A 15,855-nucleotide genomic window follows, 5' to 3' on the forward strand; every position below is an offset into this window, starting at 1 on the left:
GTTAAAATAAAGTCAATATCTTACCTCCATAATAAAAATTAAAAATGTACCAATGTAAGAAATAATTGATATGGGTGCCATTTTAGTGTGCAGTCTATTTGATCATTTACACTTGTCATCTAACCTAACCCTAACCCTAACCCTAAGGCTAACCCTAAACCCCAACCCTGATCCTAATCCTAAACTTAACTAATCTTAACCCCTAACCCTAACTCAAAACTTAACTTTAACCCTAAACATAAAACCTAACCCTAAACTCAAAACCAAACCTTGAATCAAACCTAACCCTAACCTTAATCCTAACTTAGATCAGGTAATTTCACAGTGTAGACTAGGGATACTGCAGTAGCCTACACACTTAAGTAGTACCCTGATATTATACATCACAACATTATCATAATGATGATCAGGACCAATATACATATATGTGACTGAAGACCTACTTTCTTTATATATAAAGAATTAAATGAAGCCATAAAAATTTCAGTTAGTAATAATATCAGTGGAAGTGCATAGCTTAGTGGTAAAGGTGTTGGACTTGTGATTGTAAGATCGTGGTTTTGATTCCGGGACAGGGCAATGCATTGTGTTCTTGAGCAAAACACTTCATTTCATGTTGCTCCTGTCCACTCAGTTGGCAAAAATGAGTAATACTGTTGCCATGGACTGCTGTCCCATCCACATGGGGAATATATATACCAAGGAAATTGGGATGCAGCCCTTATGATGCTGGTCCTTATGTATGATTCAGGAAGGATCTTTATGTTCTTTTTTAGAATAATACAGAAACTTATAAATGTACCAAAGCTAGAGATTAGACTTGGAGTCTTTTGCTTAATGCTCTCTCAGCTGAGCTGTTTTGATTCTTAGCAAAAGGCTTCATTATTTGTAGTAATAAATATTTGCTGTTATTAAAATGGGAAAATTTTGTTAATGTATACCAAGTAAAACATGTTAAGAAAAAATTTCATTCTAAATTAAAAATTAATTAAAAATTAATATAATTATATTAATTCAAAATATAATGTGTCTTCATATGTTAAATATATTAACCAATTAAGAAAAAGAACTCATTCCTAATTATAAATCATTTCAAATTATAATTGATTTGTGTTTTTATACAATTTCACACTTTTATTTTATATCTTAGATTCTTTTAAAATGTATAAAAAGTCTTTCAAATTTTCCCAAGGAAATGTTATAGAAAATTGCACAAATCCCTTTTTGTGTATGTGTTGGCTAAATACATACATACATACATACATACATACATACATACATGCATACATACATACATACATACATACATACATTACATACATACTTGCATGCACATGTACACACATACATACATACATACAAACATACATACATACATACATACATGCATACATGCATGCATGCATACAAGTTAACAGGTAAGGAATATTGATGTCAATGACCTGCCTATCTCCTCCTTCACTAGTGGTGAATGTTACAAATATCTTGGAACTGACAAGAATATTACACATGTTCATGCAATGAGTAAAGCTAGAGTATCATAAATTATTTCAGTAGACTTCAGAAGGTATGGAAGTCAGAGTTGTCTGCATTTAATAATACTATATCCCACAATACTTTTGTTGTGTCAGTGCAAGTACTGACATTTAGGATAGTAGACTGGACACTTGAAGAGATCTGCAACATTGGCATCATTAATTATAAGACAAAAGAGATCATTACACTTGTGTAGAGAGGTATTAGGCAACATGAGGGTATCACATTCAACCCCAGTGCTGAAGTCATCCAATCAAAGAATTTTCTTCTTCTGTGATTATATACATGAAGGGTCAAATAACAGGGAACAAACACTCTTTGTTAGTTATGCAGCTGATTGTCATATGTACTGATAATTACAGTAAGTCTATTCCAATATTAACGATCAACAAAACTGGATGATATTCTTTTCTCACTTCTTTGAAATATTGCTCCATATATAGATTAGTACCAAAGATGCATTATGTTTCAGCCACTCTGCTTATCTTGAAAGAGTGTGGCTATTTTTTTATTTTCTATTTTTATTTGTGTAATAGTTTATTTCTTTCTTTATTTTTTTATTTCAATAGTATCTAGAAATCTTAAGTCTCTCAAGTCAGCTACACCAATACAGAAGTCTCTCTCTCTCTCTCTCTCACACACACACACATACACACACACAGATGTATAGAGAGAGATGGAGTGAGTACGAACCTGCTATAAAGAGATAGAGAAGGTAGGAAGATATTAGCAATGACTGATAATTTCACATTAGTAGTGATATTGATAGGATCTGTGTTAAATGGAAGAACAGAGGTGGAGGAATAAAGTAATTCCAGACAACCTTTGAGAACTGCATTTTATCACTTAGACAATATCTACTGAAGAGCAAAAAGGGAAATGAGTACATAACATGTATACTCAACAGTTAAGGCAATAACATGAGATTAAGCAGTGAACTCCTGAACAAATATTCTGAGTTTATTGTTGCTCCATATGAACCCAGGGTGGCTGGACTGACCTATTTATTGAGAGGGTACATACACTACAAGATGAGAATACCAACAACATTGACAGGACTAGCCTCTCTTGGACCTGTGATAAGTACATCATATTTCACCCAGAAGACTGTGATTTTGCTATCCAAGAACAGGAGATAGTTATTAAATAACTGACTAACAAAAGAGATAAGGATGCCACTAAACTTCCATGCTGGGGTAGAAAGTGTAGATTGTGCCATACCAGTGTGAAAGATATTTAGATCATCAGTAGCTTTCCAAACATGTCTGCAAGGTATTGCCTTTCCATGAGGAAACATTGTCAATAAGTCAATCTTCAATACTAAATACAAGAAGGATTGTCAATACCAAAGTCATACCAGAACCAGAAAGTATACACACCTTTCAAAATGAAGAATACTGGTGGAACATTCCAATAAAAACAGCTTCCTGGTGTGAACACAGCAGGCCAGACATAGTTGTATGGGGCAATGAGCACTTGTCTCAGCAATTGCCTAGGAGATGTGAATGTCTCTTCAAAAATTGGGGGGAGCAATTGAATATTTATGGAAAAAACGATGAGAAAATTACAGTTCTTACATCCAGGCTATGCATTTTCATTTGTTCCTATCATCATAGGTGCATCAAGTTACATAACAACAAACCTGCACAGAAATCTAGAAATGTTGGGTTCTCAAAAGAACAGAGTAGACTGGTTCACATTCTCTGGATACAATCATTCAGAGGAACAGTGAAAACTTCTAAAACATTTCTGGGATTCTTCGTTAGAGGTATCTTATTTGTGGGTTTTTGGTCCAAGGCTATCTGTATGCTCTTTGTACATAATCAAGAGTTCCTTACTACCAACAAACCAGTATAGAAAATTCAAGTTGCAATGTATAAAATTGACCTTTGTTAATATTCAGTGCACTCTCAACTATATTTTGGATATGCACTTTATATTTTCTGGAAATATTCATTTATATATATATATATACTGGAAAAAACAATAACTCTGAGCATATTTTCAAACTCCATCTGTCTAACACCCGTGGACATGTTTACAAAGTCAGAAAACAGCACAGCTCCCATGACTTTCAGAAACATTTTTTCACACTAAGAGTTGCTGAAGCATGGAACAAACTGCCAGCATCAGTTGTTAGTTGTTGGAGCACTGCATCCTTCAAAACTTCTGTGCTTCCTGAGATTCACCAACACTACACCTGATTTTCTCCCCTCCATACAGACGCAAGCATGTATCTGACTCATATACTGTTCACTTTCCAGACATTTGTACATTACTGTATATGCTTTATACACACTTTTGACAAGTTGTGGTGCACCTGAGCACTGTATACAATAATTCCATTATTATTATTTTTTATTATTATTAAATCAGGATCTGCAAGTCTGTACTGATTGGTCTTTAGCTTCAACAGTATCAAATAATCATGCAGTAATTTCCTTTGTTGCACAATAGCTCATAATTGTACTAGCAATAGTTATATAACTTGGTGTGAGAATGAATCATATCTCAGCAATTCCAGATTCATATTATGATATAGTCTTTTTTATAGCTGGATCTTATTTTTAGAAAGGCTTTATATTCTCCTAAGGTCATAGGTTAACTACTTAATTATAAGACAAAAGAGATCATTACACTTGTGCAGAGAAATATTAGGCAACAAGAGGTTATCACATTCAACCCCAGTGCTGAAGTCATCCAATCAAAGAATTTTCTTCTTCTGTGATTATATACATGAAGGGTCAAATAACAGGGAACAAACACTCTTTGTTAGTTATGCAGCTGATTGTCATATGTACTGATAATTACAGTAAGTCTATTCCAATATTAACAATCAACAAAACTGGATGATATTCTTTTCTCACTTCTTTGAAATATTGCTCCATATAGTAGATTAGTACCAAAGATGCATTATGTTTCAGCCACTCTGCTTATCTTGAAAGAGTGTGGCTATTTTTTTATTTTCTATTTTTATTTGTGTAATAGTTTATTTATTTATTTATTTATTATTTCAATAGTATCTAGAAATCTTAAGTCTCTCAAGTCAGCTGCATCAATACAGAAGTCTTTCTCTCTCTCTCTCTCACACACACACACACAGATGTATAGAGAGAGATGGAGTGAGTATGAATCTGCTATAAAGAGATAAAGAAGGTAGGGCGATGTAGTTATATAAAGCTAAAGATTAAAGCAGATAGAAGTATGTATGTATGTATGTATGTATAAATTTAATTATGCCAAGGACCTATAATCCTTTAAGGGATGTTTGCATCCTAGTTCTCTAGTTTTTACCGGTGTCCAGTGCAAAACTAAATACATTAGTCTTGCATTGACGGATATGACTAGCACCCATGTCTGTAGCACATAAAAAGCACCATTTGAGCGTAACCAATGCCAGTGTTACCTGATTGGCACCCATGCCAGTGGCATGTGAAAAGCACCATTGGAGTGTGGTTGATACCAGTAACGTCTGGCTAGCACCTGTGCCGGTGGCTCGTAAAAAGCATCCACTACACTCTCAGAGTGATTGGCATTAGGAAGGGCATCCAGCTACAGAAAGCTTGCCAAATCAGACTGGAGCCTGGTGCAGCCTCCTGGCTTGCCAGTCCTCAGTCAAAATGTCCAACCCATACCAGCATGGTAAGTGGACGTTAAACAACTATGATGATAATGAATACCATTCTTACCATAAAGTAGGACTGGAGCCTATATTTTTGTGCAATTAAACAAACTGTAGGAAGCAGCCATTACTTCAAATTTGAACTAATGTCTCCCAGAGAGTGTATGTGTGCCTATTAACAGAGAAGGGAAATCATTTTGGAGGACCATGTTGGTCCTCTAAAATTCTTTGCTATTAGGATCACAGGGTCTCAGGTTCTGAAATCAGACTAATGATTCATTCATAACTTTGTATTATGCAATAATATAAATTTGAAAATAAATTATTCCATACCACTTAAGTAATAAATAAACTCTTAAGTTAGTTAATTCTCTATTAGAATACAAATATTTTAATTCAGAATTGTTTAGTCATGTTCTATAACAAATATGAGATTAAAATTTCCAAGTGGATGCAAAAAGACCCAACAAAAGGCAACAATGCAGAGTTAAGTGGATTTCACCAGTTTTAAAGTAGTCCATGTTACATCCTCTCTTTTTAGGTTTTATATGCAAACATATTCACTGTTGAAAGTCAAAATGTACCATCTTCACCATCACTAACAGCAAACTCCATAACAACTCCATAACAACTCCATAACAACTATGGAATTTACACCTGCAATGCTGCGACGTCACCTTCAAAATAAGCGCAACTATGCCTCCCCTGGTCTCGATGGAGTTACATACCTGCTTCTCAAACGTGGCAGGCACTTCCTTTTACACCAGCTTTCTATTTTCTTCCAGTACTGTCTCAACAATGGTGCTACTCTGGAGCAGTGGAAAACTGCCAGTGTCATTCCTCTGTTCAAAAAGGGTGACCGCACATCACCTGTCAACTATCGCCCAGTCAGTCTCACTAGCTGTATTGCAAAACTGATGGAATCGTGTGTCAGAGAAACACTCTGGAACTTCTGGAGCTCTCACAGTCTCATCTGACCCTCACAATATGGATTTGTCCCTAACTCCAGCTGCAGTAACCAGCTTGTCGATTTCCTTGAGGACATTACTCAGATCACTGACAGTGGCTCATGGGTGGATGTTGTCTACCTTGACTTTGCTAAGGCTTTCAACTCTGTGCCACACAAAAGGCTTATGGTGAAACTCTCTGCAATGGGTGTGGGGGATGACCTTTTTAACTGGTTGAAATCCTTCATCCTCAGCCGAAAGGAGGTAGTCACAGTTCTAGGACAGCACTCTACACCATATGAGATGTCATCGGGTGTACCACAGGGATCTGTCCTTGGTCCCCTCCTGTTTGTGGCATACATTAATGACATAGATGCCAATTTAAAGAATGCCACAGTATTGAAATATGCAGACGACATCAAGCTGTACCTTGAAATCAAGAGGACTGATCCTGATGTCTACAACTCTTTCCTGCAATCAGACCTAGACACAATGCAGCAATGGATCACAGACTGGCAACTGAAATTGGCTGTGGACAAGTGTACCACCATGCATTTTGGGAGAAAAAACCCTGCGTCCACATACTCCCTCCACAACACTGATATCAAGAAATCCTCTTGCGAGCGTGACCTAGGTATCACTGTCAGCAGTGATTTGCGTTGGACAAAGCATATCTCTAAAATTGTCAAGAAGGCCGAGGGTGTCTTGGCATCACTCAGCAAGACATTTGTTAGCCGCTCTCCAGCCATCTATTTAAAATTGTATACAGCTATGGTACGACCACACTTGGAATTCGTATCATCAGTTTGGAATCCCTATCTTGCTCAGAACATTGACCTCCTGGAATCTGTCCAGAGACGTGCAACCAAACGCATACCCTCCATCAGACACCTACCATATTCTGAGCGCCTTGTTTCCCTGGGCATGGATTCACTGAAGCTCCGGCGTCTGGCGACGGACTTGGTAAACACCCACAAGGTTATCAACCACCTCACCAACAACAACACTGAACACCTTTTTGATCTCCATGTGTCTAACACACGTGGACATGCCTACAAAGTCAGAAAACAACACAGCTCCCATGACTTTCGGAAACATTTTTTCACGCTCAGAGTTGCTGAAGCATGGAATAAACTGCCTGCATCAGTTGTTGACTGCCATGACACTGCATCCTTTAAGGCCCTCATGCTTTCCGAAATCCGCCGAAACTACACCTTATTATATATACACTTTAGATGAGTTGTAGTGCACCTGAGCACTGTACACAATTATTATTATTATTATTATTATTATTATTATTATTATTATACTAACTATAGCTGAAAAGCAAGTTATAAAAAAGAAAAAAATAGATATAGTAAAAGAAATATGAATTTTATTTTTATCTTTTAGTCAAGAATAAAAGCACTACTCATGACCTTTCACAGGCAGGAAGAAGGGAAGAAGATATCCTCAAATCAGAAACCTGGTCTAAATGCTTGCCCAAGATACAAAGAGCCATAACAAATACTAGAAGGCATTTGGCTTGACACTCTTACAGTCCTGCCAATCTATCACCTTAAATTGGTACTTTTTTATCAACCCCCAAAAGGATGAAAAGCAAAGTTAATTTTGACAGGATTTGAATTTAGAACAGAGGGAGTTAGAACAAATACCATGAAGTGTCTGGGTCAATACTTCAATGATTTTGCGAATTTGCTGCCCAATATGGAATAAGTATAGAGATGAATAAAATAAAAAAAAATGAGAAAATGTGAAGGTGGGGAATAGGAAATTTGGAGGACATAATGAAATGGAAGAGGTATAATAAAACAGCTGTTTTTGAGCAATATTTTTTCAAACAATCTTGTAAAATATATAAATAGTCTATTGATTTAATAAAGTTATATTTTGTACATGGCTTAATCAAGTATTTGGGTATTTACTCTTTGGTCTCTTTATACCACTGTTTTCCTTTCTATTATATCTTATGGCATGTAACCTATTGTTCTGCACATAAACTTTTCATAAAAATATTACTTAATTCTTTTTAACCATTAAATTTTTTCTTAAAGATAAAAAGTACATTTTATTCCTCAGCTTTAACTGATATCAAAAACTGAACTTACCATAGTAACCATTCTTCCAATATCAGGAAAGTATAGATTAGCTGTAAGAATTGCAAGAGCATTAGCAGGGCGCCTGTTATTTTCTTCTTGAATTACATATTCGGAGCATTGTTCGTTTTGGAGTTCTTCATCAGACAGAAGACCAGGGCCCCAATCAGGAGGTGTTTCTATAAGTTTTTTGAAATGCTGCATAAAAGATAGAAATAATTTTAATTGACGATGTGTGGCTATAACAAAAATGTAAAATTACAAGGGTAAAACAGAATAAACAAAATGTGACAATCTTAAAGAAAATTTCAGTATCATTTTTACACATAATTCTGCACAGTCAACTTGCTGTAGTCATAGTGCCATTGCTAGTCATACAATAAGCTTGATGTGTAAAGCCCTGTTGTTCAAATCTTACCTTATGTGACGTACCCTATCATTCTTTTTTGGATTGATAAAGATAAAAGAACGGACTGACTCAACTCTAAACACAAACATCCGGGTTGAATTCACACAATTATAGTGAATTGATGGCAGTGAACTTACTGGGTATGGTTCACTTGGGCAGCATCTCAATGTAGCCCAAATGAGCACACGCGTCCTGATACTGAATAGCTATGGAAGAGTACTCTTTTCTCATTTATTTGACATGAAAGAATATACATATACATATGTGTGTGTGTCTATATACAAATATAAATATATATATATATATATATGTATATGTCTGTGTGTATGTGTGTATGTGTGTGCATGTAATATGCATACTCCCACACACACATATACATTTTGACAATAGTCTTAGAAAAGAAATGACTTGCTAGTCTTAGTGGCATTGCTAGTCATACAATAAATTTGATGTGTAAAGCCCTGTTGTTCAAATCTTACCTTATGTGACATATCCTATCATGCTTTTTGGATTGATAAAGATAAAAGAATGGACTGACTCAACTCTAAACACAAACATCCGGGTTGAATTCACAAAAATGCAATATTTGACATAAAACTTTGATGGCTCATAACTGGTGGTCTTAGTCATACTTAAGGTAAGATCCATTAATGGAACAGTGTCTAAATCAGATGGAAAAGAGCATATTGTTACCTTAATGGTATGGATGCTGGCATAAGCTTAACATCTGTCAGTTGGTCTACAAAGCATATATATATATATATATATATATCGTCGCTTCACTGGCACCTGTGCCGGTGGCATGTGTAAAAAGATTCGAGCGAGGTCATTGCCAGTACCGCCTGACTGGCCCCTGTGCCGGTGGCACGTAAAGAGTACCCACTGCACTCTCGGAGTGGTTGGCATTAGGAAGGGCATCCATCTGTAGAAACTCTGCCAGATCAAGATTGGAGCCTGGTGCAGCCATCTGGCTCGCCAGTCCTCAGTCAAAATCGTCCAACCCATGTTAGCATGGAAGGCGGACGTTAAACGATGATGATGATGATACACACACACACACACACACATATATATATATATATGTTTGTATATATATATATATATATATATATATATATAATATATATATATATGTATGTAATACACATACCCTCCCACACACACATGCATATTGACAAAAGTCCTAGAAAAGAAACAACTTGCTACGAGGAAGTTTGGAGTGAATAAAACTTATAGAAATAAATAACTGAGAGTTGTGTGAATAAATGCAACAGCTCTGAAACATTTGTGCCACTGTTAGTTATACAGCTGTATAAATGTGTGTCTATGTGTGTATATATATATATATATATATATATATATATATATATATATATACATATGTATGTATACACGTGTGTGTATATAACTATATATATCAAAAGAGGAGATTAGAGCATTTTTTGCAGTATTTATTCATCATTACATGTGTTTCATTTGCTAACAGGAGTTAAAATATTGTAGAAAACATGTAAGATATCTCTTATTAGAAATTCCTCAGACTGAGAAAATATAACCATAGTATCTCACCATTAATAGTTAAAAACTATTTTATTGAAAGAAGGAAAAACAGTGAATTGATGGCAGTGAACTTACTGGGTATGGTTCACTTGGGCAGCATCTCAATGTAGCCCAAATGAGCACACGCGTCCTGATACTGAGTAGCTATGGAAGAGTACTCTTTTCTCATTTATTTGACATGAAAGAATATACATATACATATGTGTGTGTGTCTATATACAAATATAAATATATATATATATATATATATAATGGCGGTGCTCCAGCATGATCACAGCTCGTGAGCTGAAACTAGATAAAATATAAAATATAATATAAATATATATATATATATATATTATATATATATATATATATATATATGTACTGAGAGAATGGGAGAGAGAGACAGAGAAAGAAAAAGAGAGAGATACATGCATATATGTATGTATATGTATATATATATATTGAGCATTCCTTTCTTATTCCTTCAATATTAAGATGTGTATATGTGTGTGTGTATAAGCATGCATATACGTATATATTTGTACACACTCAACCACACATACACATACGAATATGTTTGTCTCTTATACACATACCTTGACTTTAGACCTATACCTGGGAAGAGCAATGAAAATATCTCTGCTATACATATTTCAAACGAAAATGATCCCTTTGTTGTAAGTTACTTGGAATTTCTGCTGTTTCTACTTCCACAATTAATTATTGAATAAACAACTAACAAACTTGTTAGATGATAACCGCTGATATAACAAACGCCTCCATAAAATAACAATCAGTGGCTATGAAAAATAATAGTAGATTTTAGCAAGAACAAAATTCATGTCATCATGATATTATGTAATTAATTTAACAACTAGCTTGTTGCATGCAATGACAAATAACATTCCACAAACATTTATATAATGATGACAGGATGTGTCATCATCTTTGGCAAATACATATTGAAGACTGGACTTCTGAGAAACTTACAGCAAATGCAATAAATGTATTTTATTTTGTAACAGGAGTAAATAAATAGGTACAAATATTTAAATAGATTTAATTTGAAAGAAAATAATCTTTTCAAGTTTTAGCACAAGGACAGCAGTTTTAAGGGAGGGGCAAGTCAGTTACATTGACCTCAGTACTTGACTTGTATTTTATTTTATTGATCCTGGAAGGATGAATAGTATAGTTGACTTTAGCGGAATTTGAACTCAGAATATAAGGAGTTAGAAGAAATGCTGCTAAGTATTTTTTCTGATGCACTAATGATTCTGCTAGCTATAATTCCTAAAGCTGTTGGGTAATAATCATAAGAACATAGAAACTTCCAGGGACATGAAGTAATGTGTTTTTGATGGTGGAACTTGAAGTAGGTGGGGTTCTTTAACCCAAAATTTACATGCTATTATTTATAGTTTTATCAATTTTGAGTTTCACTGTTAAAAGCAAGCTATACCTTAAACCAAAACAGGGGTATATAACAGAAGGCATCATAATAAGGTTTATAGAAAATAAAAAACAACAAAAACCTTAAATGATCATTGCTGGTAATATATATATATATATATATTACCAGCAATGATCATTATATATATATATATATTTATATATATATATATATATATATATATATATATATATATCCAGGGTGGCTCAAAAGTAGGTTTACAGTTATTCAACTATCTCTTTTGCATTCATATATTAACAGTTTAGATCTTAATTATAAAATAATATGAAACCATTACTCTATGCTAATTTAGTTAACTGTAAGATAGGAATTTAGATGTAATAAAATGTTTTAAAAGAAATTTAAAGTGATAACTGTAAACTTACTTTTAGGCCACCTTGTATACACACACACACACACATATTCTTTTACTTGTTTCCATCATTTGACAGCAGCTACGCTGAGGGTTGTTTATCAACCTTCTCACTGGTTAAAAGTGATAAACAACCCTTAGTTAAACACCCATTTATGCTATATTGCCTGAAGAAATGAAACCATGAAAATGATCTACTCTATGCCCCCGAATACTATGGACTACACTGTAACCATCTCAGGAATATGAACTGTGATCTTAAGAGACATGTGATTTATGGGAAAATGCATAGTGAGGCATTAAAATATCTATAAATTTCATTCAAGGATTATTGTTATTATTACTATATAATATATATATATATATATAATATATATATATATATATATATCATCATCATCATCATCATCATTTAGCGTCCGCTTTCCATGCTAGCATGGGTTGGACGGTTTAACTGGGGTCTGTGAAGCCGGAAGGCTTCATCAGGCCCAGTCAGATTTGGCAGTGTTTCTACGGCTGGATGCCCTTCCTAACGCCAACCACTCCGCGAGTGTAGTGGGTGTTTTTTACGTGCCACCTGCACAGGTGCCAGACAGAGCTGGCGAACGGCCACGAACGGATGGTGTTTTTACGTGTCACCGGCACGGGGCCAGGCAATGCTGGCAACGGACATGAACGGATGGTGCTTTTACGTGCCACCGACACAGGGCCAGACAGAGCCGGCAAACGGCCATGAATGGACGGAGCTTTTACGTGTCACCTGCACGGGGCCAGCCGAGGCTGGCAACGAACACGAACGGATGGTGCTTTTACGTGCCACTTTTACGTGCCACATATATATATATATATATATATATATATATAAATATAAATATATAAAATGAGACAAGAATGCAAAACATCCAGACAGTTAGGTGATACAAAAAAGGGACAGCAAAACATCCAGATAGACGATATAAAGAAAACAAGGACGGGTCATCCGGAGTTTTCTTTCCTCAGTCGAGTTCCAGATTATCTTTGCAATTTTTGCTGGTTATACTTGAAGGGCATCTGGCCATAGAAAATCTACCTCAATGAATTATGCTTGCATCATGCAAACATGGAAAAGTTATATGTTAAACTGACGATGATGATAATAATGATGATAATGACGATGACGACTATGATAGTAATGATGATAATGACAATGACGATGATGAATATGATGATGATAATGATGATGATGATTTTATGCATTGATGGTAGCAGTATGATAAAAGAGAAGAATGAGCTGATAAGCATAGCATTTTTTTTATACACTTAATAAAGATATACTTTGTTTAGTCTGCTGATATGATTAATATCCAAACCTTTTATAGATATTCATAATTTGTTGGGTTTCCAGGTGCACTAAATCCTTATATAAGCACAAAGAACCCAGAACTGGTAGAAAATAAAACAAAACTGCAACAAAAACTATAACAAAACTATTAATTTAGTCCTTTAATTATTTATAAAAAAGAATTTACCATTCAGTCTTTTAAATTGCTATTAGAAAGAATTTACCATTCTGGTAGTGTTGGGTCAGAAGGAACTGTAAAGGGAATAATCATTTTTGCCATGTTATTGTACTTTGAACAATCTAATCATGTCCAACATATGGATGAGGAAAGAAGAATTATAAGGATGCAAACTCTATTTTGTTGTCATATTGGTTTCAAATATTGGCACAAGGTTTGCAATTTTGGGGAGTGAGTAAGTCAATTACAACAACTGTGTTCAACTGGTACTTATTTTATCAACTCTGAAAGGATGAAAGGCAAAGCGGACCTCAGCAGAACTTGAACTCAGAATGTAAAGATGGATAAAATGTCACTAAGTATTTTACCCAGCATGCTAACGATTTTGACAGCTTACTTTTTTTGTTGTCATATTGATAAAGAGAAGGAGGAAGTAAAATCTTGTTAATATTTGGAGTGGATGAAGGCAGTGAGCTGGCAGAATCGTTTGTAAGCCAGGCAAAGTACTTAGCAGAATTTGAACTCAGAATGTGAAGATGGATGAAATGCCACTGAGGTTGACTTTACTGCTCATCCTTTCAGGTTTAATAAAATGAGTACCAGTTAAGCACAGGAGTCAATGTAATCAACCCAGAAATTGTTGGCCTCATGCCAAATTTCAAAACTAATGTTTCGGGTGAAAGAACTTGTATTTGTCAGTTTGAGAACCATTGATATAGAGGATGGGTCAAATCATAAGTTTGAGTGAAATATGTAATGAGTTCCAGCTCAACATTTAAGCTTTCATAATTTGTATAATAAAAATCTATTTTCCAACCTCTCTCTCTAGAAAGAGAGAGGCAGCAAGAGAGAGAGAGGAGAGAGAGAGAGAGAGAGAGAGAGAGAGAAGTCTTTATAATGAACAAAAGCAGTAGTTTTCTCTACTTTTTTTTATTTGTTATACAGATAACGACTTTGCTTCTGTTGACCTTTTCACCAGTCACTGATTAATATCTTGTTTTGCGTTAACAGTGATGTAAATATTTCATTTTTACTTTTATTTTTAGTGGGATTGACATTAAATAGAACTAGTCAAAGTAATTATTAAGCTGTTTCTCTATCCACTTCTGTCAAAAGATAGACAGTTGTTCAAAATGGTGATCTAAAAATCATTAAAATTTTTAAATTGTAGTTTCCATTTTATATGTTAACAAAATCTACAACAAAATGAATTACTACATCACTGACTTTTTTGATAGCATCTCAGCTCTCTAACAACAATATAATTTACATGCTTTATAACTCACCCTTTTGTCCCTCGTCCTTTACATCACACTTCCCTATCACTCATTTATACATTGCTCATACCATAGTCTTTCATATCTTTTTTCCCAATCCTTTTACCTCTCTTGCTTTTCATGCCCCTATTGTTCATCTCTCAGTCGCTTTCTCTTCATCTCAATCTTTCTATACTACGAGGTAACCAAAGATGGTAGTGGATCTCTCTTCAGTTCATCATACCTATGCTTTTTGTCGCTCATCTTCTGTTCAACATACATAGCCTATTGCTCACCACTCCTTCTTCTCAATTTCACTGTATTTACTCTTGGTGTGACAAGGATGGTAGTGTATCTCTTGTGCTTATTACATGTTGCACTCTCTCACCCATCTCTTTATTGTTCATCTGTTATTCTCTATACACCACAGTCTTTCACCTAATAGTTAAGGAGCTTGAACTGCATTCATCAGACCACAGGGATTGCTCTGAAATGACTTGGCATTTTATCACCTGTTGCCTAAAACAAGAATTTTCTCCATAACAAACCCCAGTGAAAATGGCCCTTTTACTAGTGAATATACCCTAATAATATTTGAACTGATCTATAAGTGTTGTTGTTGGTATATGATATATATATATATATAATATATATATATTTATATATATATATATATTAATATGATATATATATGTATATATATATGTATGTATAATGTGTATCTCTCTCTCCTCTTCTCTCTCATCTCGTCTAGTCTCTCTCTCTCTATATATATATATATATATATATATATATATATTCATAACTTATAAACAAGGGCAAAAGAAAAATTTATTTCTAAGCCAATAAACTGATAACAGACTTTAAATTGTCAATTTCCACATTTCAATATACATTCACTATAAATGCACGTTGTGCTGAAATTGAGGAAAGCTAGCCAACAGAATTTTTTTAAAAGTTTGTTATTTCTATATTGAATCAATTTCGGGATTAATCCTATGGATTCTTCCCTCTTCAGTAGAAAATACGATAGGAAATAAATGAAATACCTATATGCACCCATGGAAAAAGCACAAGCAAGAGTCCCTAAGTGAATGGTAATAAATCTACTACTAATAT

At 34.6% G+C, this 15,855-nt stretch overlaps 1 protein-coding gene across 4 annotated transcripts in view; it reads right to left on the reverse strand.

Moving 5' to 3' along the window:
* Positions 1-15,855, reverse strand: part of LOC115211848 — a 279,433-nt gene that overhangs the window by 79,500 nt on the left and 184,078 nt on the right. For all 4 annotated transcript variants that reach the window (XM_036503398.1, XM_029780571.2, XM_029780579.2 and 1 more), the window contains exon 13: positions 8,214-8,399. In XM_036503398.1, coding sequence (XP_036359291.1) covers positions 8,214-8,399 — 186 coding nt within the window. The remainder of the gene's footprint in view (positions 1-8,213; positions 8,400-15,855) is intronic.

The sequence above is a fragment of the Octopus sinensis genome, linkage group LG1, assembly GCF_006345805.1.
Source record: "Octopus sinensis linkage group LG1, ASM634580v1, whole genome shotgun sequence".
Lineage (NCBI taxonomy): Eukaryota > Metazoa > Mollusca > Cephalopoda > Octopoda > Octopodidae > Octopus > Octopus sinensis.